This window comes from Toxotes jaculatrix, chromosome 15 (assembly GCF_017976425.1).
Source record: "Toxotes jaculatrix isolate fToxJac2 chromosome 15, fToxJac2.pri, whole genome shotgun sequence".
NCBI lineage: Eukaryota > Metazoa > Chordata > Actinopteri > Toxotidae > Toxotes > Toxotes jaculatrix.
In genome coordinates, this window is record NC_054408.1 from 11,421,436 (window position 1) to 11,448,955 (window position 27,520).

At 40.9% G+C, this 27,520-nt stretch overlaps 2 protein-coding genes across 7 annotated transcripts in view; one reads left to right on the plus strand and one right to left on the minus strand.

Annotated features, from left to right (window-relative positions):
• The first annotated feature begins 106 nt into the window (after positions 1–106).
• Positions 107–15,408, plus strand: prkra (protein kinase, interferon-inducible double stranded RNA dependent activator). Of its 5 annotated transcripts, none has more exons than XM_041057201.1 (9): positions 107–316; positions 8,483–8,658; positions 9,185–9,266; positions 9,862–9,940; positions 10,286–10,403; positions 10,493–10,587; positions 10,730–10,892; positions 12,188–12,341; positions 14,958–15,408. In XM_041057201.1, the coding sequence occupies exons 1-9, from the start codon at positions 264–266 to the stop codon at positions 14,977–14,979; spliced, it is 942 nt and encodes a 313-aa protein (XP_040913135.1). In that variant the 5' UTR covers positions 107–263; the 3' UTR covers positions 14,980–15,408. The 5 variants fall into 5 exon arrangements, with proteins under 5 accessions (XP_040913135.1, XP_040913134.1, XP_040913136.1 ...); XM_041057200.1 differs by having other exon boundaries at positions 8,474–8,658; positions 14,958–15,401; XM_041057204.1 differs by lacking the exon at positions 107–316 and adding an exon at positions 2,083–2,185 and having other exon boundaries at positions 14,958–15,406.
• Positions 15,409–15,538: 130 nt separating this feature from the next.
• Positions 15,539–27,520, minus strand: part of osbpl6 (oxysterol binding protein-like 6) — a 31,066-nt gene continuing 19,084 nt past the window's right edge. For both annotated transcript variants that reach the window (XM_041057194.1, XM_041057193.1), the window contains 14 exons: positions 26,663–26,831; positions 25,954–26,084; positions 24,066–24,173; positions 23,519–23,650; positions 22,560–22,647; positions 21,274–21,527; positions 20,700–20,837; positions 20,011–20,074; positions 19,718–19,796; positions 19,208–19,352; positions 18,527–18,671; positions 18,200–18,326; positions 17,821–17,943; positions 15,539–16,829 (listed from right to left, as the gene is read on the minus strand). In XM_041057194.1, coding sequence (XP_040913128.1) covers positions 16,718–16,829; positions 17,821–17,943; positions 18,200–18,326; positions 18,527–18,671; positions 19,208–19,352; positions 19,718–19,796; positions 20,011–20,074; positions 20,700–20,837; positions 21,274–21,527; positions 22,560–22,647; positions 23,519–23,650; positions 24,066–24,173; positions 25,954–26,084; positions 26,663–26,831 — 1,815 coding nt within the window. In that variant the 3' untranslated portion in view covers positions 15,539–16,717. The remainder of the gene's footprint in view (positions 16,830–17,820; positions 17,944–18,199; positions 18,327–18,526; positions 18,672–19,207; positions 19,353–19,717; positions 19,797–20,010; positions 20,075–20,699; positions 20,838–21,273; positions 21,528–22,559; positions 22,648–23,518; positions 23,651–24,065; positions 24,174–25,953; positions 26,085–26,662; positions 26,832–27,520) is intronic.

Here is a 27,520-nt window from a genome sequence, read left to right on the forward strand (position 1 = left end):
ACCTGCCCTCTCACCGGTAGGTGGCAGTCAACATTTTTATTAGCCCCGGACGGTGGCATCCGTTGACCCGCTGCTGACCTGGATGTTGATATGATGGTTCCCCGGCCAGGCTACAATGAAGAGTAGTTAGCGTATTCGGCCGCCTCGTTTTACTTCACTGTAACGTAAATAGATGCCCAGGAAAAAAAAATATCTCAAAGTGGTGAGTGCGTGAGATTGACCAGAGTCTTTAATCAGCCAGCTGACCACAGGAACGTGTGAACATGTCTCAGGAGGGATATCAGTCACCAGCAGTGAAAACCACCGCCGACACCAGGTGAGTTGTTTTTAATCACTTCAATTTTATTAAAGTGTGTTTCACGCTTTCTGACCATTTACAGTAACGCAATTTAACAGCTTCTGACAAGTGTTAAAATAGCATGTCATGAGGTTACAAGTACAAATGCAGTTAAATATTAATAAGTTTGAAGTGAATTAAAGACAAAGTGAAAGTGTTTTAAAATGAAGCTGTAATTATATTTGTATTTATTTAGTATGGTGTTTTCATTAGGATGGCTTTAAATACGTTTTGGGTCTTAATGTTATTGTTCAATCGGTCCCACGAAAAGAAGTTTTATTAAGTTATATCACAGATTTTAACCTCCTAAGTTAGAAGTCAGTTAACATCAGAGAATGGAATTATATCAATTGAATTAGCGAACAGCGTCAGTGTCTGTGAGCTGCCGGTACCGGGATTAGCTTAGCCGGCTAACGTACAAGATTTTAGCTTTGATGGACAAAAACTCCGTCTGTGTCTTAATGTTACAGGTAAAACCAGAATTAAACTTGCAGAATCGTTTTCCGACTCACTCCCCTGTGTGTAGTTTATGTCAGGTAAAGATTTAACGGCGTTAGTTGTGATGATGTGAAAGCTAAAAGCTATCAACGTGGGGTTGTTACGCTGGCTGAGAGGAGCAGTACCTATAAGAAGACTATCTCATCTATCGGATGGCTTTATAAAAGCAGTATAACATGCAGACATGAACAGCAACAATAAGACATAAATAAAATATGATGAGTGTAATTGACAGCATGTGTTACAATATGCCAGTTCACCACTTGACGCTGATGTTGTAATCATATAAAGGAGGGTGATGCAGTCATGCAGTTGTGGTGGTCTGAGTGCTGGAGAGGCAGGCTTGTCACCAGAAACTTGACGGATCGATCCCGGGGCTGGCAGGATAAATCAGTGTTATGGGGTCATCCGCCGGGACGTGTCGGTGAGCAAGGCCCGTAACCTTCAGCTGCTCCTGTGGAGCTGCTCGGTTACCAGCAGATCAGGCTGTGGTTGTACTGACCAGCTTTCTATTGTAGGTGTGTGTAATTGTGTGAGAGTGAACAGGGTATTTCTGAAAAGAGCTTCACTTTCAGCAATGCTTTCCTGGATAAGAAAGTAAAAACTAATTTAAGGCCCATTGTCCATTGTGTTGTCTCTTTGCCTCAGCAAACATCAGCTGTAGTGTGTGATAACAGCCTGTATATCAGACAGAGCTGATCAAATCACGTGATATTAATTACATGAGCCATCCTAACATCACCTCTGCTTTTAACGTTAAACACTGCAAATTGCGGAAAATTCTCACAGGCTAAGTCTGTAGTTTTGCTGTAGGAGCCATGAATGTATTATGTATTTTTTCTATTAGTAGTAAGGTTAAGGGATATTGTTTGTTTGTTTGTTTTTGTTTATTAGGATATTGTTTATGTGATCATGTTGATTGGGGGGTTAGCGGGTCACATGATTATGGGCGTGTATATTAGTTGATATCACCTGTTGGGTTTTTTTTGTTTGAGAGAGAGCAGGTGGGACGCCGTATTTTTTGTTGACCGCCAATTTTCTTTGATCGCTGAGATTAATTTTGGTTATATTTTGGAGCACATTATCATGATTTGATTATCTTTTGTTTGTTAAGAAACTGTTAAATTTAGGTTTGAAGTCTCAGTGGATTTTGTAGGTAGCGCGTCAGACAATAGGGCCCATCCTTCTGTCTCTCAGCGACTCTTAGGACTGCGAAGCTACAATTTGTCAACAAAAAACGGCATTAATCTCAGTCACAATCATAAGCACCCGACGGAGCAACGGAGCCGAAATCAAGAGGACGAAAAGAGGAAGAGGATGAAATACAGACATCGGAGACAAAGTATGGAGGTAGGCGCTGGTTGTGAAAGTGAAGTTTAAGGAGCCGCTGTCAAAGCGAACTACAGCCAGGTGAGCTCACCTGTGGATGTGCGCGTGGAGGCCGCGTATCAATGGAGGGATTGCGGCCTGTATGTTGACTGCTGATTGTTCATTGGGAACGATTGTCTGGTTGATGGAAGGATCGCGGCTTGTATATTAACTGCTGATTGTTCATTGGGAACGATTGTCTGGTTGATGGAGGATTGGATTCTTCGGCGCAATGTATTCCGATTCTGAAATTATCTTCGAGCTGTAAATGTAAATCAGCGCTCTGTCTCCGAAGTTGATGTTGCTCCGCTGCTGCGTTCAATGTGGATGATCTGCGTTGGATAAATTTAGCTTTTGTCTGTGGATATGTTTTTAAATGCACGAACAATACGTGGATGGAAAATCAAACAGAAATTAAAAGAGGAATCGTAAATAAATGCTGATGTTGCAAGTTGTGGAATGGATGTGTTTTAGATGCATAAGCTGAGAAATCAAGGAAAATGAGTGAATTAAATCCTGCTGAAATGGAGTGTGGGAAAAGACAAAGCACTCACAGCCAAAGCCTGGGCAAATAAAATCGAAAAACTTCAACATGAACGCAAAATCATTGTGAATAAAATGAAAGCGCTCATACCAGAAATGAAGTCTCTTATGAAAACAAAGGAAATGTTGCACATGTTCAGTCCCATTTTGAAAAATTAAAAACAACTTTGTGAAAATGCTAGTGTCACATGAAGTTTTGATTCCTTTGCTCATGGAGGATGAACAAAACAGACAAAATCAGAATCAGAATGACTTTATTAATCCCCATAGGGAAATTCTTGCTGTTACTTTAACTCCCAGTTGAAAAGAAGAAAAGAGGAACTAGTTTTGCCACCACTGTGGCTTCTATGGATAACAAGACACAACCAGGGATTAAAAGAAATGAGCAAATACAGCCAGGAGGACATGTCTTTGCAGTGGAGGAGGACACACTTTGGATTCGTGTCCCCCGTTGGAGAAAAGAACCCACAAACAGAAGATAGGCTTCTTAAGAGAAAAGGGTGTCTGTTTCAGCTGTTTGTGTTTTGGACACATCAGCAAATATTGCAGAAAATGGATTTCCTGTGTAAAATGTGGTCTCCAACATCCAAGCATACTTCACATTCCTCTAAAGGAAAAGGAAAATAACTCCAGTCAAGTCAAAATGGAACCAGAGTTGGTAGTGGACAGCACCTTGGTGTCAACTGGGCTCACCGGGGCTGGTGATAATGATTGTAAACTCCCTATTATTCCTGTGCAGGTTAAGTCCAGGAAATGCAGCATGATTATTAACACATATGCGTTTCTGGATCAAGGGAGTACAGCAGTTTTCTGCACTGAGGCACTGATGTGCAAACTAGGCCTCACAGGAAAGAGATCACACATTCTCTTGCGGACTAGAGAAAATTGTAAGAAGCCACATTTTTTTTCAGGACTGGAGGTTGCTGGTTTAGAAGGTGACAACTTTTGTGAACTGCCCAAGACTTATACTCAGGAGCGTATGCCTGTCCACAGGAGGAATATTCCAACAGAAAGGGATCTTCATGGATGGCCTCATTTGAGATCTGTGCATCTGCCTGAGATAGATGCAGATGTTGAGCTGCTGATTGGGACAAATGTTCCAGAGGCGTTGGAACCACTGGAAGTCATTTGCAGTGTAAATGGTGGACCTTATGCAATCAGGACAATGCTGGGCTGGACTGTGAATGAACCTCTAAGAGTGGAAAGTGAGGGAGCACTGGATTGTGAGCAAACAGAGTTATTGGTAAACAGAGTTTTAGTTGTGAATTTGGAGGAACTTTGGCTGCAGCAGTTCAAAATGGATTTCCCTGAATGCAGTGTGGATGAACAATCTGGAACACCAAGGGAGGATCAAAAGTTTGTTGACCTGGTCACAAACTCAGCAAAGATTGTGAATGGTCATTACCAGATTAGTTTGCCATTAAGGTACATGGACCTCAACATGCCAAACAACAGGAAAATTGTTGAGCAGCGTGCTTCATACCTGAAGAGGAGGCTGCAGAGAGACTCAGCATTCCATGCTGACGTAGTCTGCATGGAATGCTGAGTCTTCATGAATGATCTGGTCACCTAAGGTTATGCAGAGAGGGTGCCTGAGGAGGAGCTGGAACGCTGTGATGGTAAAATCTGGTATATCCTGCACCACGGTGTCTACCATCCGACAAAAGGGAAGATCAGAATTGTCTTTGATTGTGGAGCGAGTTTCAAAGGAACATCTCTCAATGCTCAGCTTCTACAAGGACCTGATCTGACCAGTTTGCTAATTGGAGTGGTAACCCGATTCAGGAAGGAACCAGTGGTGATCATGGCAGATGTTGAATCCATGTTTCACCAGGTTAAAGTACCAGCAGGAGATGCAGATCTGTTGAGGTTTCTCTGGTGGCGTAATGGTGATTTAAATCAAGATCTCACTGACTTCAGGATGCTGGTGCATATCTTCGGGGCAACTTCCTCTCCCAGCTGTGCCAATTTTGCACTCAGGAAATGTGCAGAAGATAACAAAAGACAGTTCAGCCAAGAGGTGGTGGACATGGTTCTTCATTGCTTTTATGTTGATGACTGTCTGCTGTCAGTGGCTTTGGAGGAAAAGGCATTATCTCTCTATCATGACCTTGTCTCCATCTGTGCAAAAAAGGTGGTTTCCAGCTTACAAAATGGATAAGCAACAGACATGGGGCCATGGCTGCGATACCTGAACATCACAGAGGCCAGGATATGAAAAGGTTGGATCTGGATCAAGGTCAGCTATCTATGGAGAGAGCTGACCTTGACCCAGATCAAGGTCAAGGTCAGCTATCTGTGGAGTGAGTGCTTGGGGTGGAATGGTGTATTCAGTCAGACACCTTCAGGTTCAAGATTGTGATCAAGGACAGACCACTCACCAGGAGAGGAATTCACTCAATTGTTAGCTCCATCTGCGATCCTCTTGGAATCCTGAGCCCTGTTGTGTTGTCAGCTAAGAAAATACTAAGGGATCTATGCAGGAGAGCTCTCGGCTGGGATGACATCATACCTGATTCAGTGGCTGAAAGGTGGATGAGTTGGCTGCATGAACTGTGTCGCTTGGAGGACTTTAAAGTCATGAGATGTCTGAAGCTCTCAGACTTTGGAGAAACAACAAGGGCACAGCTGCACCATTTCTGCGATGCAAGTGAAGATGGCTATGGAGTAGTGACTTACCTGCTGTCGCATAATGCACATTCACAAGTGCATAGTGCTTTTGTCATGGGGAAGGCCAGGGTGGCTCCGCTCGAGTCTGTGACAATCCCTCGAATGGAGCTCATCGCTGCCACCATGGCAAGTCACCTTGATGTCTTGTGGAGGAGAGAGTTGTACATGGATCTTCAGGATTCAGTGTTCTGGACAGACAGTGCCTCTGTACTTAAGTACCTCAGGAATGAGACCTCCAGGTTCAAAGTCTTTGTTGCCAACCGAGTCTCAGAAATTCTCAGGGTGTCACAGGTTTCTCAGTGGAGGTATGTAGACACTGCACGTAATCCAGCTGATGTGGCCTCCAGAGGTTTGAAAGTGGATGCATTTCTAAAGAATGTGACATGGGTGTCAGGTCCCCAGTTTCTCATTCAACCTGAGTGTGTGTGGCCTGTTAATCCTGATGATGTTCATGAACTTTCAGCGGAAGACCCGGAAGTCAAGAAAACTGTGGCAGTGAATGTTGTACAAGTTGCAGAGGAGGTTGATGCTTTGAGTCACATGATAAATTACTTCTCGTCTTGGACTGGTTTGAGGAAATCTGTTGCTTGGATCTTGAGATTTAAGAAGTGGCTCTTGGCTCGTTGCCAGAAGAGGTGAAAGTTAAGGATGGATTTGACCCAGCCAGGTCTGGATTTGCAGGAAAGATGTCTGTGGGAGAAGGATATGGACGCTGTTAAAGAAGAGACAGTTTCAAGTACTCTGTCAGTGGAGGAGCTGGAGAAGGCTGAGCTGGAAATTATAAGGTTCTGTCAGAGGAAGAGGTTCCCAGAAGAACTCGCCAGGATGCAAAGTGGCGAAATGGTGAAAGGTTGCAGCCACATTTATAAACTCTGCCCACTAGTGGAAGATGGTGTTCTGAGGGTTGGTGGTCGACTGAGCAGGTCAGCTATGCCAGCGGAGGCTAAACATCCCTTGACACTGGCAAATGATTTCCATATCTCAGACATTCTTCTAAGGCATATTCATCGTGAAGTGGGGCATGGTGGTCGTAACCACGTGTTATCCAAACTGAGGGAGAAGTACTGGATCATTGGTGCCAGCGCAGCCATAAGGAGAGTTTTGTCCAAGTGTGTGGTCTGTCGAAGACTCAATGCTCTGCCGGTGTACCAGCAGATGGCAGACTTGCCTATTGAGAGAGTTACTCCGGATGAACACCCATTTACTCAGGTTGAAGTAGATTACTTTGGATGTTTGAAGTCGAGCAGAAGGAGTGTAGTGAAGAGGTATGGTGTGATCTTTACCTGCCTGGCCATACGTGCAATTCACATCGAGGTGGCGTCTTCACTGGATACCGACTCTTTCAAAAATGCATTCAGACGCTTTGTAGCAAGACGGGGTCAAGTCCTGGAACTGCGCTCTGATAATGGGACGAACTTCATAGGAGCAGAGCGTGAGTTGAGAACAGCCATTGAGCAGTGGAATCAGTCACAGATTAATGATGTACTTCTTCAGAAGGGAATCAAATGGAGCTTTAACCCTCCAACTGGCTCACATCATGGAGGACCTTGGGAGAGGTTAATCAGATCTGTGCGGAAAGTTCTGAATTCCACTCTGAATGTTCAACATCTAGATGAAGAGGGTCTTCACACTGTTCTGTGTGAAGTGGAATCCATCATCAACAGCTGGCCAATTACCAAAGCTTCCACAGATCCTAATGACCTGGAAGCACTAACACCAAACCATCTGCTGCTGTTGAAAACTGTGCCATCTTTACCACCAGGAGACGATGGAAGCAGGTGCAATACATGTCAGAGTTATTCTGGAAAAGATGGGTAAAGGAATACTTACCTCAGCTGCAGGAGCGTCAGAGATGGTCTGGAGTGAAGCGAAACATTATCCCAGAGGATATTGTGCTTGTCATGGACAACACAGCACCTCAAAAATCCTGGATTATGGGGAGAGTTCTACAAACTTTTCCAGACAGAAGAGGATTTGTGCGTCAGGTCCGGATTAAAACAAAGAGCAGTTGACTTGACCGACCAATAACAAAGATCTGCCTACTGCAGGAAGCTGAAGCTCGAGGAGCAGTGGCTGCTACACAGTGATACTTTGATTTCCATCTTGATTTTTATTTTGACTGACATACATGCCACAGAATGATGGCTAAAAAGGACTGTGACTGTCAGAGACATTTAATTTTACTGACTTATAACAGAAGAAGAAAGAAGACAAAATGTGAATTGTGGGCTTTGAATGTTGAACTTTTAGCAAACCATGTCTCCTAGAGAGAGAGAGCGCCGTATTTTTTGTTGACCGCTAATTTTCTTTGATCGCTGAGATTAATTTTGGTTATATTTTGGAGCACGTTATCATGAGTTGATTATCTTTTGTTTGTTAAATTTAGGTTTGAAGTCTCAGTGGATTTTGTAGGTAGTGCGTCAGACAATAGGGCCCATCCTTCTGTCTCTCAGCGACTCTTAGGACTGCGAAGTTGCTGCATTTGCATATAGATATATGAAAAGTGTCCACAAAGGGCTTAAAAAGGTTGTTAGCCCTCAAGTGTTTGTCACTTTCACAATGGGACAGCTTTGAGCCCCTGTCATCACATCATGAACGAAGTCTGTTGGTCTTAAGCAGTTGAAATTGAGACTGGACTTTAGTATGTTTACATATATAATGTGCAATAAGCTTAACTTTTGATGTTTTGCACTCAGTGACCAGACAAAGAGCCCCTTACAATAATATGCAATCCTGTGCATAAATCCTGCAGTAAGTGTTACCTCTGTAAAATGTTCTACTTTTATTGTAGTTGACTCAGCTCTGGTGATTTTGATGCTGTAGTTTTTGGTGAGATTGTAATGGACTAATGCTAATATCTGTTGAAAAAACAAAATTAAAAAATTAGATATAAGTACTGACATATTAGGTTTATGCTGCATTAGTTATTCCCTGCTGTAAATGTATCCTATCATTTGCATTCATTATTTTTGGTCTATTAACTGTTCTGCTTTTTTTTTTTTTGTCTCAGATCCATGGCAACAGTGCAGTTAATATGCTTTGTTTATGCATGTTTAGTACACACAGCTTGAACACACTTGAAACACAGATGAGCAGTCCTGGAAAAACTCCTATACAAATCCTGCATGAATATGGCACCAAAACTGGCAACCTTCCTGTGTACGTGATGGAGAGGGCCGAAGGAGAGGCTCACCAGCCCAGCTTCATCTTCAGTGTGAAAATCAAAGACGTGAGCTGCACAGGTACCTTAATACTCCCACCCCTGCTGTGTTGATAACTGCCTGTCACTGAATGAAGCCTTTTAGTTGAATTGAAAATCCTGCATTGCTCATTCCAGCCTGCAACATATTATCTGTCAGTAATGCCTTGCTTTGAGTTGTATAAATTGCTGCAGTAAATATATCCTTTATATGCATGTTTTTTTTTCTTTCTTTTTTTTTTTTTTAAAACAAAGGTATCTCACTTCAGGCACAGAACAGTGCAGCTCCAGAAAAGAGTATGATAAGCATTATGAAAGCTCTGAGTGTTAAGGTGATGAGAAATAATGAAGTCCTCTTATTTGACATCTTTAAATGTTCAAATAACTGATTTCAGACGCCTTGTGGGCTTCTAGAGTTTAAAACAGGAAATTAAATTTTATCTTACAGGCACGTTTATTTTTATTTTAGTTATGATGGGTAGCTAAGTGATTTGAGGTTATGATGCTAATTTCTCTGATGTACTACATAACATCTGTGGTGTTGTGTGTCTGGTTGTATTTTGTTTCAGGTCAAGGTCCCAGTAAAAAGGCTGCTAAGCATCAGGCTGCAGAGGCTGCCCTGAATATTCTGCAAATAGACACTGGAACAGTGTGAGTAGAGGTGAAATTATAAGTTGATTGACATTAAATATATTGGCAACAACTCAGTTAATCATTTAAGTAAATTTCAAAGGAAAAATACCAGAAAACTCACTGCTCCCAGGTTCCTTAAATGTGAATATTTGTCTTCTATTGTTTAAATTGTTTTGGCTTTCCGACTTTGATTTGGGCAAAAGTCAGTCTGCAATGAACTTTGAAGTTTATCAGTTTGGGCTTTGGCTTTGGTCACTGTTACACTCATAATTTAAAAAAACTGCCTAATTAGCCAGTGATTAAAATAATCATTGGCCGTTAACCAAAGGTGAGTTTGCCAAAACTTTTTAGCAAACCTTTGCTCTACAACTCCAGGGATTGATTGTTTTTGTCTTTTTTTTGAGCAAAAATGCCAAATTTACTGATTTCATCTTCTCCAGTGTGACAATGTGATGCTTTCATTTATCATATGATAGTGAACTGAATATCTTTGGTTTTCGGACTGTTGGTTGAAGCCCTACACGGATGCAATATATAAATCAAACTGACAGCCTTGAAGTGAGCGTCAGTCTGTTGCAGCTGTGGTAACTTGCTTTGATGTAATTCCCAACAGGAATGTTCCTGTGAAGTCTGAGAGTAACGGTGTTGCAGCAGAAACAAACAACCATCCCAACTCAGTGGGGATACTGCAGGTGTGTAAATCATGGCTGTGCTGCTGTTTTAATGTAATTTTATTGTTTGTGTGCGTGCCTGCATATGTCTTGTCTATGTGATTGAATTTGTACAGTTGTAGTAGTTTTTCTTTATATGTATTTTTCTGCTCCAATATTTCATAAAAAAGATAAACCACTAGTAGGGAAAGCTTGATGAATTCATTTACTTCCAAATGAAAAATGGTGTCTGTAATTAAAAGTGGCATACAGCAATAGAGTATGTCTTGTCTAATATACACACTAAGCATTAAATAAATAAAATGCTCGCTCTATTTTTTCATGTCCTCATTATTTTTTCTCTTTCTCGTTGGCCTTTTATTTTAGGAGCTAGCGTTGCAGAGAGGATGGCGTCTTCCTGAGTACACAGTTTTAATGGAGGCTGGTCCACCACACAAGAGAGAGTTCACTGTTACTTGTCGAATGGAGTCCCTGTCAGAGAAGGGTATGGGAGTTTTTGAGTAAAATCCTTTAAAGTGGCTCTAATTATTTGTTGTTCAACTTGTTCCCAATCTCTTTCTTATGTTTTTACAGCTGTAGGAAATTCGAAAAAGGCAGCAAAAAAGGCAGCAGCAGAGAAAATGGTGGCAAAGCTTCAAAGTCTGTCAGGCTGTTCTGAAATCACATGGGTATGTTAAATATCTTTAAATATCTTTAAAACTTTAACGTTTTTTTCCTCTAGAGGCAGCAGCAACATTTGAGTTAAATTTTTTTTTTTTTTTACAGTGTTTGAAAAGTTTTTTGTGTTACATATTTATTTTTCATTTTCAGATGCCTAAACCAAGCGTCCGATTTGAGAACTTAAGGAACTCATCAGCAGAGAAGATATCTTTGCTGAGAAGAAACCCGCTGAGCATTCCCAACACAGATTACATTCAGATGGCGCTGGAGCTGTCCAAGGAGCAAGGCTTTGAGGTCACATACTTTGATATTGGTGAGACGCCCCACACTACATCTGTGTTTCTCTGTCAAAGATACTGAGTGCTTTCCATTTTTTGCTAATGTGGCTTCCTGACTTCGAGTCTCAGCTCTTCCGAACACAGTGACTAGAGAGATTTTGGACACAAAATCTCAGCTGTTCTGTAATGTGTAGAAATAATTAAGTGGAAGTTTGAAAGAAAAATGCCTGATAAGTCACGACTGCAGTTCCAGGACCGGAGCTATGTTAGGGCATGATAGAGAAAACACAAGTAGAAAAAACATATTACTGAAAGAACAAAACAGAAGAGAGATGACAACAAAATCTGTAAATGATATGTAGTTGGTTTTTGATTTATTAATTCATGCTTCAGACTATACAGACATCTAATATCTGATATTTTATCAATAAGCAGGAGTGATGTTGGCGTCTCTGCTGGTGCTGTTATTTGTGTTTTCACGGTTACAGTTACAGTGCTTAAGGTGTAATCCTTGTGATTTCAGTCCTGGTTGTTTTGGCGACACTCATGGTTACCGTGGAAACAGCTATCGTGGTTTAATATTACAACAAATGTTCCTTGAGAAGTACAGAAGAGCGACTGATTTATATTTACAGTGCAGCGAAAAAAACCCACTTTGTTTTAATAAAGAAGTTAGAAAAAAATAAATGCAACCACAGTCTGGTTACATGCTACACATAGTTACTTGCATTAGCTGGAATTAATTAAATTGATTAATTTGACGATACGATAACAACTACTATATCTAATGATAATTATAGAATTCAAATACATTGAATGACTTTTGCAGAAAAATTGCAGAGCAGAAATAACATCAAACAACCTGATTTCATGAAAATCCAAAGGATTGTAACTTTAGCACGGACATTAATATTTTTATTAAAATATCAATTATAACAATGGAAACAATGTTACAGTGTGAAAGGGTTTGCTCATGGTGATAAACCTACAGAGAATTATCACCTGAATCAGCAGCTTCACTTGGATTTTATGGAGCTTTATATTGAGCTTCATCTCATTGTTTAGGTGTTGTGTCTTGAAATTTACTGTTTTGGCTCAGTCTCACTACCCTGCTGCCAAAAAGAAAATTTATAGCAGGCTTAAGAAATTGGAACATCATCAGTAATGGCAGATCCCTGTGGACTTCCAAGTCACAGGCTGGAGGACGGAGGAGCGAGGACAGGATGAAGTGTAATTGGTTGAATGGAAAGCACCCAAAGAAAACACTGCTTTGTTCATTTTTGCCAGTTGTGCCACTTTGTAAAGTGTGTGTGTGTCTGTCTTTCGGCAGATGAACTGACGGTGAACGGCCAGTACCAGTGTCTGGCAGAGCTGTCCACCTCCCCGGTCACCGTGTGCCACGGCACAGGCATTTCCTGTAGCAACGCTCACAACGATGCAGCACACAGCGCCCTCCAGTACATCAAGATCATGGCCTCCATCAAGTAAACACCACCACCACAGTCAGGTCACCTCACCCACATTGTCACACATATCAGGCTGTAAATTCCTCCCACTCAGTCTTCCTGTCCGTGAACAACATGAGGTCAAGGTATATTTTTATAATTATGTATATATGCTCCACAGTAATTCAGCGTACATGAATCATGCAACTTATTAGTGAGGAAACAAACTCGGTGTTAAGAATCAAATCTAAATGAAATTTTATCATCAAGTTTTTAGGAATCCATGTGGTTTTAAATAGGACGTCTAACATATTTAAGGGAATACATATGTGTAAATAAAATAAGAACACAATGGTGAATATTATGAAGCACCTCCTCATGACTTTTTTACATTCGTAGTTTGAACTGTTTTGCTTTATTTTTCCGTGCTGGAAAATCTATTATATATTAATTTATTTATTTTTATTCCACATAGTTTTCCTCTCCCCTGATTTATTGAACTGTATGCTGTTGACAGCCAATAGGAGATGTTAATCTTAACAGATTCCTGCCAGTCTGTTAATCTTAAATGAACAAAAGTTGCCTGAAAATGAAAGGGAATTGAAGAAGAGAGATTATTTTGACTTTTAAATGTGAAAGAATGGTCTTTGATCTACAACAAAATTGAATTTATTTTTTTCCATCTGTCTATATGCAATCTACACTACAACCCCTGCTGTAGTTATCCAGTTGACTCTCTAAATAGATATGACGTGTTTCTTTATTTCTGTCGGCCCATTTTATTTTATTATTATAATTTTTTTTTTGCAGTGTGCCTCATAGTACTTAGAAGTAAACTCTGTGGTATATTTAAGAAAGACATATACAGACTGGTGTCCTCTGCTCTATGAACTGAACCCTGGTGGAGAGTAATAGCAGCACCAACAACGTGTAACAATCAAGAAAATAAACCCAAACACTAACGATGTTAACAAGTGTTGGTTTCTGTTGATGGTCAGGCGGTAGACTGTATTGAGAGAGCAGATTGATGCGGTGTCTTCAGGAGCTGTTGCAGTGTTACTGAATGAAATGTCTCTTGTGGGAGCTGACCACTCGACAGCCATCAATTTATGAGGCAGCACGTCCTGCTGTATTAGTACAGAGGCAGTTACGTGAGGGCCTGTGCGCTGATTCATTCTCTCTTGATTTGTGTGGTTTAATAACTTAGAGACAAGGAAGCTCATGCCGATCGCAGAAAAGGATAGTAAGAATATACTCAAACCAAATCCCTAATTCTTTGATTTTAATTATTCAAAGAGCTAAGTAGTTGGTTTTGAGACTTGTTTTGTCGTCTTAACAATAAATTGTAATTTTAATTGCTTTAACTGTCTATAAATTCAGTTATAGTCCTGTATTATATCAATATATCAATTTATCAATCTGAAATAATCAGAACATTCAAAAGTCGTGTTATATTATTATAATTATTATTCTGGTAAGAAATGGAAGGAAATTGTGTGTCTAATATGTTTTTTGTATGAAAATGCTAAATTACCTTGAGTTAAAAAAAATTAATTTCAAAAGTTTCACTTGAGCATGTCTTTTACATATAAACCACAAAACACACACTCCTCATCAGCTGAGTTTTACAGTTTTATTAGAACAAGCACTATGTAGCAGCAGTGTACAGTGTTCATGGAAAGATATGTACTTTGTTAAAATTGCACTTTAGAAGGTACCCATTAGGAAACAGATAAAGAAAACTGAGCTGACACAGTGCTTTGTGATACATGTCAGTCCAAAACAAAAACAAAAAAATTAGGTTCCAATCGAGAAAACAAGAACCGATTTTTTTAATTTTAATTCTTTTTATAAGGCATCTGCAACATTCATTGGCAGGCTAAGTTGTCTAGACATGCAGGTAGAACAATGGACGAAGAAAGCATGAGAAGGTTTCATGATTTTTATTTATTTTTTCACTACAGTCTGACTCTATGATACCAAACACTATGCAAAGCATTGCCCCTATCTCCACTCAAAACTGCTGGGATTCAGTCTTGTTTAAAAAAAAAAAAAAAAAAAAAAAAAAATCACTGATGTAGGAGGAAAAAGGAATCAGTTCTTGCAGTAGTGACCCATCTTCTAAACGTGCTGTATTTACAGTGATCACCAAAAATGTACTGGTTACATGTTGGAGTAGCAGAGCAACGTCTTTAAACACTGCAAGCATTTTACAGTCACATAAACCCTTTTTTTCCCACTTATAACATTAAAGACATCTCCCTTAAAATAATTTTGTCCACAGCTAACTCCTCAATAGAATTTATCACCTGTAAGCCGGTGGAGACTGGAGAATGTGCAGAGTTTGACTTGTTGATAGCATACCTTCTTCTTGGCCTGGGGATTCTCATCAGTAGTGTGTTTTGTGAGGCATTAATAAATGCGTTAAGGCACAGCAAGTGAGACTGACGCTGACGAGTTGTAGCATTAAGTTTGTGTTTGGGGGATAAAATTAAAAGCACATGACATACATTAAAAATAAAAAAAAAGTATATGGATGCAAAGCAGTACTACCTTTTTGGTTTGTAATCTACAGAACCATGTGCACACAGGATGGATTTGCTTCGCACAGTTTTCATTCTAGATGTTTATATATCCACTCTTTCTCTCCTTCAGGGTCCTCACCCTGCAGTCCTGAACGAGGGGAATCGACTTAAAATCCGCTTGTATACATGTGGACAGTGCGTGGCTGCTCGCATGTGTTGGGGTTGATTTTGTTTTTTGGGGGTGGCACTAGTTAAAACATTAAAGCTTATCTGCTTTGCAGTATAGAAACTTCAAATAAGTAACCAGTGCTTTACAGAAGCCCACATCATAGCAGTAAAGTCTCTAGGGAATCAGACACATTAAAATATAAGCTTTAATGCTTGTACAGTGTAATTGTTACTGTACAAAAGTGTTTGGCTCAAACACCTAAAACAAACCATCCTACAGAATCCTGAAAACTGCATTTTCATGGCATGACCTGTAGGTGTCTCTGGTGTTTCATAACTGCATGAAGGATGAATGACTCATGGATTGCTGACATAATGAAGTGACTGATTAATTAATTAATCAGAAGAAAATGTATTCATGTTTCATAACTGATTAATAATGTAGGTAATTCATCAAGATAAAACAAACATTTGCAGGTAATAGTTTCACCGCTTTTCCTGGTTTCGTGACGTTGGAAATCAACGTTTTTGGTTGTGAGTCAGAACAAGGATGTGCATTTGAGACGTCGCTTTGGCAAACTGTGACGGGAATTTGTCATTATTTTTGACAGAAAAATTAGGAATTCATTGATTAAATCATTTTAATCAGAAATAAGCTCTATAGAGGTGTGGATGGATGTGCAGTAAATGAGTGGTTGGTCTCATAATGGAAATATGTGTTTGTTTTACTCGTGTTTCGCTGTCAGCTCTCTTCATAAAGCTCATAATCACAAAAGGGTGTGAGAAGGCTTTATAATCTCTACAACCTACTACACTATCTTTTCTGAGGTCTTGACATTTAGATGATGTTTGAGTGTTTGTTATTTCACTGAAAACGAGACATTTATCTGCGCCACGTTCAGAGACAGACTGAACGTGTGCCCACTGTACATGGAGGGGGTTATGTATGTATTTATGTAACCATGTGATTCAGAGGAGTTGGTTTCATGTAACAGCATTTATAATTAGACAGTGGGGCAGGGGAGGGCGAGGACTGGTGATTGAAGGGAGGCTAGGCCCAGCTGGGGGAGGGTGTTTGAAGTAAATGATTTGTTTCCCGAGAGATAGTACTGCTATCGCACAGATTCAACAGTATTAAAAGGCAAGAATAAATAAAATCTGCCAGTTCACATAGTACTTTGTCACTAAATTCTGAGTCCAAGATATTTTATAAAAATACCTCTTTTTTTTCTACAATAATTGATCATATAGTAAATACGGCTTTATGCCAGTGAAAGCTGCTCTCTAAGCATGCACGGTATTGTAGGTAATCAAAATGTCTACTTCTTAGACTAGTCTAACCCAAACGGCTGTCAGAAATCAAATGGCCTCAACTAAAAAAGCGCTAAATCGTGTGACATGTCATTTTAAGGCAAGGACATACTCAGAAGGAGCTGAGGAAGGATCTACATAGGAGTGGTACGATTGTTGCCCCGACAACCCAGCTTAGAGAAGCACAATGAAGGTGATCCTATAGGATGTTTCCATGGATGGGTGACCGTGTGGCAGCGCCACAGAACCTTGACGGGGTCGCTGGGCATCAGGCCATCCCTCAGCTCTGCAGCCGCTCCTATCCATGCACATGAATGTTTTATCATTAACGTTTCTCTTAACACCTTATTGTGCATAGGTAACAGCTTTCTTGTCTGCGATGACGATATGATGGCCGGAACCATCCATTTGCTACCACAGGGTCGCTGTAGATTCCATATTGATGAAGCCGGGGTTTTTGCGGAGCTCCCAGTACGTGTTGTTGGAGACCCACCTCTCCCTGTGATTGGCATCAACCACTTTCCTGAAAGAAAAGACAAGAAGTGTCAGTTTTAAGTGACAGACCTGAAAGCACGGAGGAGGAAAGAAAATGTCAGTCACAAACAAATGGAGGAATGATTGGGCTCATGTTATCCAGGCTGGCAGACATCACAGTGGCCAGATATTCAGAGAGAAAGTTTGAGTCCCTCTTAACTTTACTCTGTTTAACCCGTACACATTAACAAGGAAGGGATCCAGGATTTTTTTTTATCACTGACCTTAGCATTTCAAAGTGGGGCATTTTTCATCATTTTTGGAAATAATGTGTGGATTTGATGTAAAGAATCATCATGCATATTTATGTTGTTGAGATATGTAGGGTTTGTATGGTGTGGTGCAGATCCTGATAACATTATATCCAGAGTTCTACTACTGTTCTATGGGAGCTGGACAAATGTGTAGGATTGTTTGGCCTTGGCAGAGGTATGAGCTCTATTTATTGTGTACACTGTAGCACTGAAGGAACACAATTACATTCCTGTGTGTACTGAATATTGTATATGGAGACAATGGCAGTAAATTAAGCTTTGACCTTGTATTTATATAACTAATAAGCGGTGAGAATTTGCACACCACACACTGCAGTTTATTTTTGTACTGTATTGTAGTTTTGTGTCATGCACACACAAAGTGCTCAGCCCTCATGGACACCAAAAGTACCCTTGCAGTGGTCAAGCATTTCATTTCCTTACAAAATTTCAGGTTATTTTACAGCTCGGTCATGAGCAAAATATTCTGTCTTCTTTCCCAAGCTTGGCAAATAAAAAAGGCCACAAAACAAGTTCCCTTCCTGAAGGACAACTCAAGTTTTTCATAATCATCCAGCAAAAAGAATTTGCAAAAAAAGTATACCCCTTAGGTCCCTGCAGATGTGATGAAAGGAGTGTGTTTGCATATTTCAGTCTTTGTGCATACTAACAGTTTCAGTCATACACAAGAGTTTTACACATCTGCTGGCTGGTCCCAGTGCTTACTTGAAGAAGCGTGGCGGCTGTTTGATGTTGTTCTCCTCGTTCCACTTCCTCCTGGCTCTCTGCATGTCCTCAATACGCTGCTTCTCTGAGGATGCCATCTCCAAGTTCCCTTCTTCAAGATACCTGTGAGACCCAAACAATGCTTCTCAGTGAACACATACCGTGAATCAGATGGCCATATAAAGACCAGTAACAAAAAGTGCATTACAGCTTCTTTAGCAGGACACTGTCGCACAGAAACGAAACTATTGGCAGATAAGCTTCATTGATGTTGCCGTCTTCTTTGAGAGAAATCTCTCCCTCTTTTTTTCTCAGTCAGCGGCAACATCAGACTGTGTTATCTGGGCTCATGATGGCAGCTGAGAATGTGATGCTGTACCTTTGATCGGGCCTGAATCTGGCATCTGTACGCGGCAAGACATCTTTCAACTCGGGGCAAAGCTCATTCAGTTCAATGGCGAACCTGGTGAAGCCATAGTACAGCTCATAGTCTGTGGGCATGGACCCTGAGAAGGACAGAACGACATGGACATCAGTCTTAACATTGTAAAATCTATGGATCGACAATTTTCTTTTAAATTTCCTTTCTCCTCCATCCTGGTGTCTATCTTTGTCACCAAAAATCTTCCTGTGGACCTTAAGTGATGAGTAGCACCCATCTTAGGTAAAGTCCAGCTGTGGGTGTGGAAGAGGAACTGATGCCCACCTGGTCTCCAGATGCATTTGGCAGAAGGTGGGACACCGCAGTAAAGGCCCTCGTGCCATTTTCCAAAAAGCCTGTGGATCACTTTCCCTTCTTGATCCATCACAAATCCTTGAACCTCGTTCACATTAGAACTCCAGTAGTTTCCCTAAAAGACAAATACTGCACTATTAGTTCAGGTATATTGTACGCAACTTACTTAAAAAAATATATATATATATATATATAGATGACATTAAACATGCAGTCACATGCAAAGGTGTTGAGGATATTACATTACATTATAAGTTATATATTATTTACATATATCTTGAACATTTTCTTTTGTTGCCTGCCAAAGACAGGTAGTGGGCCAGTGGGACACATTCTGCATTTATAAGCTATGAGTGAGACTGGTTCAACAGTGGACTGTGCTGCAGGAAGCTTCTCTTCCTCTTCTCTTTTGTGAAGTTTCTGTCTGCACCATCAGAGTTACAGTAAGCTACAGCAGCCAGGAACCTCATTGTTTCAGCAAAAATATAAATTAAATTAAATAACTCATTCATTTATAGTTGGTTTATCCATCCAACAATTATATGCCACTTACCTTGGTCTAGACTGATTAATTAATTACACTGTACCTGGGTGGCACTGACAAAGAACCAGACAGAACGCTGTGATAACTGACAGGGAACTTTTCTGTACCTTGACAAAGGTCAGTTTGCAGAGGCAGGCGCTGCTCTTTGTGTTTCTGATGGTGATCTCCCCGTAGTGTTCGATCCACCGCCGTCCACTGAGGATGTTGTGTACACACGTGGTGACTTTGTTCCATTCATAGTGATCTCCAAACCTAGAATGACACAGTAACAGCTGATCGGCTTGAGGTATTTTGTATTTACATTTACTTTGAGTTGAGGCATCTGTTCATTTGTTTTTCAGGTACTTATGCAATATTAAGAGCTGTCACAGCACAGGTAGCAGTGGTAACAATTTGTTGTCAGATTTAGGGGATTTAATTACTCCTGAGCCTTGTGGCTGCACCAGCTACAAACAGCTGGTACAGAGCCAACTCAGATATATCAGAGTTTTCAGAAAAATCAGCTCCTTAGTCGTAATTATGGCATCAGAGCCATTTGCCAGCTGAAATTATTGAATGCCTTGATTGTTGGCATGAATTCTTTAGACCACTACACAAACCATCTGGATCAAAGTTACCTGGGAATCATGAGATTCACGGTCCCTATTGGTAAAATCTCCATTGATTTCCCCCAGAATTTGTTTTTCCATCTCACATCTGAAAAGCAAAACAGCCAAAACATCAGAAATAAAGAACAATGCACTGAACTTTACATTTTTCCTATTTCTTTTCGAATTGTAATTTTAAAAATCTATGTTTCCTGTATAAAGATTCAGTTGGATATTAAAGAGGCAAACTGAGTCGTGTTGCTCATGTGATGAGCCACAGTTCCCATGAGGAAAATCCCTCACTAATTAAACAGGTAACCTACCTTGCCAGAAGGTGAAGTTCTTAGACTCGCAGTGGCAGGCGGAGATGGGAGGGTGGTGGCTCACCTTTGAGACAAGATGAAATAAAAACAGTCTGACAGCTGTTGTTGTTGTTGAGATTAGACATTATGTACAGGACCTTGTTGTGATAATTGTTGGTCATTTCTCAAACACAAATGCAGAAGATTTGCAAGTTCCAGCTCCTAAAATATTATTATTTTTTCTGTTCTCCATCTTAAGATTTAAATCTGTCACCTTGGCCTCTTGAGGAACTGTAAAGGGTGTTTTTCACTCACTTCTGGCCATTTAAAGACTAATATAACTGTTAATTGCAATGAGCTTACTCTAAATATAAGTTATCAAGATTGAAACCTTTAAAAGTTCAGTGAAATGTGAAAAAGAGATGTGTAAATACGATTGCAAATTAAAGTGTGTCACGATTTGTGTGGGAAAATCAACATGGAAGGAGAAATATTGTATGTAAGCTCAGTGTTTTATATTGAGTAGTCACTCAGCTCAACCAAATGCAATCCAAGTCCAAAAATGTATAGTGAAGCTCAACTTGTACAGTAATCTAACATGAATGAGATGTCCTTATATTGCGTGGAAAAAAAATGCAGAGTCCATTTCTACGATATGATGGGAAGGTAAAGAGAGAACGCAGAGCAAAACGATCTGCGGACAAACTTACCTGTTCCGAGAAAAAACAGAAGCCCTTGTCTTCCCGAATACATTCATAAGTCTCGCCGAGTAGCGGGTTGAATGGCTTACTTCCTGCTCTGTAGTAAGTGGATGAGTAGCCTGAGATGGCAAAAGCAGCGACGAGAACCTGTCAGAGAGTCAAAAAAGAGACAGCCAACGTGAACAAGATGAGATTACATAGCTCATATCAACAGGCTTTGCCAGGAATAAGCCAAACATCAGTATGCGTCTGACGCTAACAAAAGAACAAAGACAGATGAAAGTAGGAAGATCCAAGGTCAGCTTCACAGAGAGATTATTCATTTTGGCTTGTGACTGGCAATGCCACCTCATATATAAACAAATGCAGGAATGATAGACACAAAAATACAGCAGGAATTTAAGATATGTGTCTGAAAGTCAACTTGAAAATCGGAATCCTCTACAGGAACATCAACTGAGCAAAGGAAAGAATCTGATAGCTCTTTGAACAGCAGTGAAGGGTCACCATGTTCTTTAGACTTCACACCTAAACTGATTAACATTTGATCTGACGCTGTGCTCGTATCTGACGGCTTCTTTACCATGCGTTCGAAGGGATCCTCAGTCTCAGCAGCTTTGTCCAGCAGCTCGCTGTACTCCAGCTCTTCACACATGCGCTGCAGGGTATTGAGGGGCTCGTTGAGCTCCACAGGCATGGACACTTTGGACAGGTCCTTGCCGATGTTGTTTCTCAAGATGTTCCAGAGGTTGATGTTGCTGGTGTCGGGACACGGCGCCGGCAGGCAGGTGCGTCGCCCGTTACGGAAGGCACTGCCAGCAAAGTCTCCGTTGGCCACTAGGAGAACAATACCACCTCATTAACGCTTAATCTCAAAAGAAACTAAAACAGTTTAGGTCTTAAAACTAGATTTTGACAGAGAAAATAATGATCAGACTAGTTGGAGTCTTAAACAATAGACTTTAGCTGGACTAGAATAAAGCAGTTAAAGCCAATTCAAATAATATCAGATAAAATAGAAAACAGAAGCAAAATCAGGATGAGTTTCCTGTTAAAACTAAGTTTAAGAAGAGATTTAAAAGTTGAGTTTGATTCATTCAGCTTCCCGAGGACAGGTCGTTCCAGAGCCTCGGGATAATGACTAGAAAGGCTCTGTCTCCTCAGGTTATTAGCCTGGTGCAATTGCAGACTCTAGAACAGATAAAATACATCTGCCTGAGGATCTCAAGAAGCTTCATACAGACTTGAATGGGACTAAAAGGTCCAAAATAGAGTGAGGAGCCAGGCCAGGCCACTAACAGCCTTAGAAGTAATAAATAAGATCTTAAAGTCAGACCTAAAACACTAACTGGAAGCCAGTGTAAGGAGGACAGCAGGTTGTGATGTGGTCTGTTGGTGTAGGGTTACCGTTCACAGCATTGAATACACTGAAATGGCAGTGGTACTTATTTTTTTATTTTTTTATTTTTTTTTTAATGCAATTCCTATACATTTCAATCCGTTTGAGGTAATTTGACCAATCCTAGTACTTTTCCAGGTGTAGAAGACTTGTACTGGAACCCAAAGGGTTTTCAGCATTGTGATATCTCTGTATGGTATGTGACAAAGATGGAGGAAGGAGATCCCACCCCCCTACACAGATAGCTTTCATAAAGCCTAGGAGAAGCCCTTGGCACAGGGCTACACTGCAAAGTCTACTGCCTCAGCCACACAGATACATGAGCTTGCCAGTGCCCGAGTGTGTGTCTGTGCGAGCAGCACAGTTGATCCACCGAGTGGGATCCTCTCCTTAATTATATTTTTCCCCATTCCCAACAGAAAACTATAGAAGCTTGGCGTAGGCTTGTGATGGTGCAGAACTGGACCTACTTTGTCTGGAGACATTATCAGTCACGCTGGCGTTGTCCTCGGAAATGTTATCGCTCACATCGCTGACATATGACTCATCATCTGAGCCCTGTGAGGGGAACAGGTACAGAGTGGAGTGAGTCAGTGCAGTCGAGTACAACACAAACTCTGATCAGACTAGCAGACAACCTTAGCCTCTTTCTCTCTCTCACACACACACAAATACACAATCACTGCAGTTTGCCAGTGGCTAACAAACTGCAGCAGTCGCCGGCTATCTGTCCCACTGCAGTAATCATGAGACGAGACACTGCAGCATTTTCATACTTTATATATAGCAAACACAATGAGGCCACTCGCACCACCAAAGAGGGGCATATTGTAGCCACTCGCTGTAATAGCCTCTATTACAGCTGCCTGCTGCTGGTGAAGGCTTGGCCAACAATGTAACACAGGTCTGAATGGGTCTGCTGTTGGAGCTACAGGATGGGGAGGGTTGATGAATTTCCTTAGCGAGCAATTCTTCAGTATAGCTCAATGCATGCCTGGGGAGCTACAATGCTTAATGGCTCTTCAGAGACCACATATATTTGGAGCAGGGTGTTCACAGGAGTTAAAATGGGAGATGGCAGAAATGATTTTTTTCAAGTGATGGACCAAACTGCCTTTTTAACAAAACCAGAAGCTGCAAATCAAGAGAAACAGACAGAAGAGGAGTGCTTTTATTCTGAGACACAACTGAGGGATTAAGCCGCAGGGCAGATTGAAAAAGAGCCCTCCTGTGTGCCCGAGTTTGTTTGAGTTTCCGTTATACGCTATCTCTGATTTTCATGCTGCCCTCATTAATTGCTGACTAACTCCAGCTCCGCACACAGCCATCGCAGTGGTGTTTTATCTAGCTTCCCAGCAGCAGGGCTAGCACCCCCCCCCCCCCTCGATCGACTTCAGCTCCTCGTGGTCTCAACTGTCCCCTGTTATACCTCATTCTCCGACGAGCTGGCTGACAGAAGCACTTCCTGGGCATCAAAGAACTCGGAGACAGACTCCGACATGGAGAGTCGGCTCTCATTAGAGGCCTGCTGAGTCAGAGGGATCCCCATCTGTTCCGCGGCCTGCAGGCAAACACATGCAAACACACGAGATGTTCACTGTTCTTTGCTATGGTGACAGTTTTAAGAACCAAAACATCCCTGAAAACAAACACCAGCACCATCAGAAGATAACACAGAGTTCATCTTGCAGCATGTGTATCCTTGCCAGAGGGCAAGCTCCTATCCGTTACTAATTAGTCATTTTTTCCATTAACCTTGATGTCAGGTTCTGCATAGAATAATGATTCTTTAAGCGTACCTGCCAGGGCGTACTGGAAAGGCCATCAATCTATAAGGACAGGAATCAATAATGCAATTGACAAACACAGGAAGCAAACACTACAACTACCTGGCCAGCCTTGGAAGCCTTGGTGTTTCATCAATACTGGAGTCAGAAATTAGCTGTGTCAGTGACAGACTGACCACAGTGACCTACCTCATCAGGCGTGGAGATGATGTTCACACTGACGACTTGTTCATTCAGGACAGATTCAGAGTGGATGCGGTTGAGTCGAGTTCGAAGTTCTGCGTTTTGGGACAGGGCCTGGATAACAAACAATGTAGATTATTTTCCTGTTTGTGGTTTTAATCAGCGGTTGGATGAAATGACTTCCTGACTACACCGGAAAAAGCTGGGACTCTTGTTAATGATTTGACCACTGTTTTGTTTGTTTTAATGATGAATGGGATGCTGATACTTAAGAATATAAAATAAAAGTATAGGTTTGGATTTTCTTTCATCTTAATGCAGTTTTTACATGCCCATATATACACTGAAAGAGTTACTGGTTAGGTTATTTTTTCTGTTCATACTAGCTGTGAGCACACTACTAGTTTCTAAAGCAACTACACTTTCTGTATCCCTGTTTCCCTGGATGGTGTTTCATTGCCAAGTCATGATGGAGTGATATATCCTAGTAGAACTCCAGGATGTGTGATAGTACTTTGTGACACCACTGTTGGGTGATATACTGCTGCTTTCTGCTTCACAGCTTGGCGTTTTGTTACTCTTTATGCAGCTATAATCAATACTTAATATTGACAGTGGATAGAATGACAGCATGGATGTGAAAAGGGTCACTCATGGCGATGAGCCCACAGAGAGCTATCACATGACTTTGCAGTTCCCTTCAGTGCTTTTGGCATCTTTCAGCTAATTGTTTTGGTTTTAAGGCCCACAGTGACTTGACTTTGAAATTTGTTTTCAGTTCACTCTCACTGCTCTAATCAGCATCTTTTTCAGCAGCACCAGGCAGCAGTTTACAGCAAAACAGGTCTGATAAACCCACTGTGCACTATTTGCTCAGAACCAAGCTAGAGACAGACAAAGTTTGTTTGACTAGCTGGTGAACATAGTGGAGCATCTAGCAGCTAAAGAGCCAGTTATTTCTTTCAGGAGTTGGTGGAGACCAAAAATAGAGCTAAAAGGAGAGTGAATATTGGACTAACATTGATAACTCATAACTGCTTGAAGTCTAAATAGGCTACTGTTTGCCAACAGGTTTGCCATGCCAGTGTTACACTGAGGTGATAATGTGTCAGAGTTGTGTTTACAGCTTGTATCCGATGCCTCCAAGAGGCCAAAAAAAATCAGTTAGTGCAGGTATAAGGGTGTGTGCACATATGTTAAATAAACAACAAAATCCCTCAATACTTCCTTGCAGGGATTAAAAGAACTGACATCAGCAGCTGTAGCTACAACAACCATGACAACAACAGAGCTTTGCCATGAAAACCTGACCTCCAGCCTGCAACAACATTGTTACACAAGCATCCAATTAGGCACAAAGTAGAGATAAAGCAGCAGAAACAGTTCTCTGAAATGATGTCAGCTGTTAGCAGAGGAACAGGCCAAATCACTGAGGTAGAGAGACAGCCCTAAGGAGCACAGTTAATGAACTACAGTGCACATTTTTCTCTCTCACCAATTAATATGGGGAAAAGATGATTGGACTTTTGCGACTCACTTGCCTCTGCTCTCATCTTCACTTATCATCTTTTTTAATTGTGATTACAGCAGCTGCTTGGAATAAACTGTAGCTTGCGTGTTTTATCTGACAGCCCTTCATCACGAGCATATCAAGTAACATGACAGCTACAAAATGGTTTTGAATTTAAAGACACTGTAGACACATAGCTCAAATTACTGCAGTAATTTCCTTAGTAATTATCTATTAGGAGGTTGTATCACAGCATCACGCTTAGCATTTTGAATGTACAGTAGCCAAATACTGTATGTATGACAAAAGGTTCACATTAAATAACCCTTACTGAGAGCAGGAGGAAAGAGACCTCACGGGTAATTGTTAAAGATGGTTCATTACCTGTGACAGAGACTTCCTGAGAGAGTTGATCTGGGCTGACTGGTCAGACTGTTCCTGGTCAGACAGAATCTGTTTGATCTTTTCTTTCTCTATGGCCACAGTGTTGAAGGCGGACTTCAGCAGAGAGTGGACTGCACAGGGATAGGACAAAAGGAAAAATGAATATCCTTTCACAGTGACAGCTTTCAACAGCTGCTCTGTCACAATCCAAAAATTAGGTTCTTTTATTTAATTTGTCATGTGAAGTTTCTTTGAGTATTTTGAAAAGTACTCTGCGTATAAATAAAATGTATTTTCCTTATTACAGTTATCACAAATACAGTTATGTTCAATTAACGCAGTCATTCACCAAGTTACCCTTGGCAGCCAAAATTATTGAACTTTTCTTGTAATTTCTTGTCCCCCTCAGGTGCATTTATGAAGAGAAAAAACATTCCAGAAAACTACTGTAACCTTTCAAAACATAAATATTTCTTACATTTCTATGAGCATGACAGATTCCTTTTTAGTGATGTTTCTGTGTTCTGAGACAATTACTTCTGTGAGTACAAACTACTATGTCCTATACTACTGTATGTAAAATAAGATCCAGATTGTTGTAGCACAGAGTAATCCTTTAAGATTTACATATGAAAGGAAATATACTGGGACATATCTTACCTAACAGCGCTCTGCTGCCTCACGTATACATCCTGTCTGCCTACCTTACCTTTCTGGGCGATGGTGCAGAATTCGTCCTGAAGTTTAATGTAGTCGCTGGTACACTCCACGGTGTCTGTCAGCCGGGAGACGGGGGGCTGAAAGTCCACCAGCTCGGCACACAGGTTGGGATTGGATGAGTGGAGGCGGACAGGGGACATGCTGGCAGACAGAGGGACCTGGGGAGAGATAAAGACCACCGTCAATGTGTGTCTGACAGCCAGAACAAACCCCTGACCAAACAGCAAGTCCAGCTGTCTTTGACTGGCTTGTTGTAGTTGTAGATAGACTACCGAGGAGGCTTTATTGCTTTTATTTCTATTGCTGATCTGGTCATGAAAGAAACATGCTTTAAAACTCCTTTAAACAGATTTAGTCTTTTCAAGAAGCTAAATAAGGGTGAATTAGCAAAGATGGAGAAATCATTACTCAGGCCATGACACACCACACTAATAAGTGACAGCCGCAGTGCAGATTAAACAACAGAGAGGAACAAAAGCACAAGGAGGACAGAAAAAAAAACAAAACTTTTTTTTTTGTCTAAGCTGTGTTGGTGTAAAAACCTCCCATCTTAAAAAGGGCTGCAGAGAGCAGCGGGGTTACAGTTTTCATTTAATGCAGTCTGGTGTTCAGATTCCTCAAAACTCAAAGATATTTAATTTAAAATGAGCAGAGAGAAGCTGCATATCTTCACGCTTGAGAAGCTTAATGCTGTGAATGTTTTCTCTTGAAGAATGACATAAATAATTAATCAGTTGTAAATATCGTTTAGGATCAAATGATTGATTAGTCGACTACTGCGCACTAAAACATCTTATAATCAATAATAATCCTGTGTGTGTGTGTGTGCGTGTACGTAACTGAAAGA

Bases quoted from the DNA above. Each gene is read 5' to 3' on its own strand.
- prkra (XM_041057200.1), top strand. From the start codon at position 264: ATGTCTCAGGAGGGATATCAGTCACCAGCAGTGAAAACCACCGCCGAC. The intron at 317-8,473 runs GTGAGTTGTTTT...ATGCATGTTTAG, and splicing joins AAAACCACCGCCGACACCAG to TACACACAGCTTGAACACAC. The intron at 9,267-9,861 runs GTGAGTAGAGGT...AATTCCCAACAG, and splicing joins CAAATAGACACTGGAACAGT to GAATGTTCCTGTGAAGTCTG.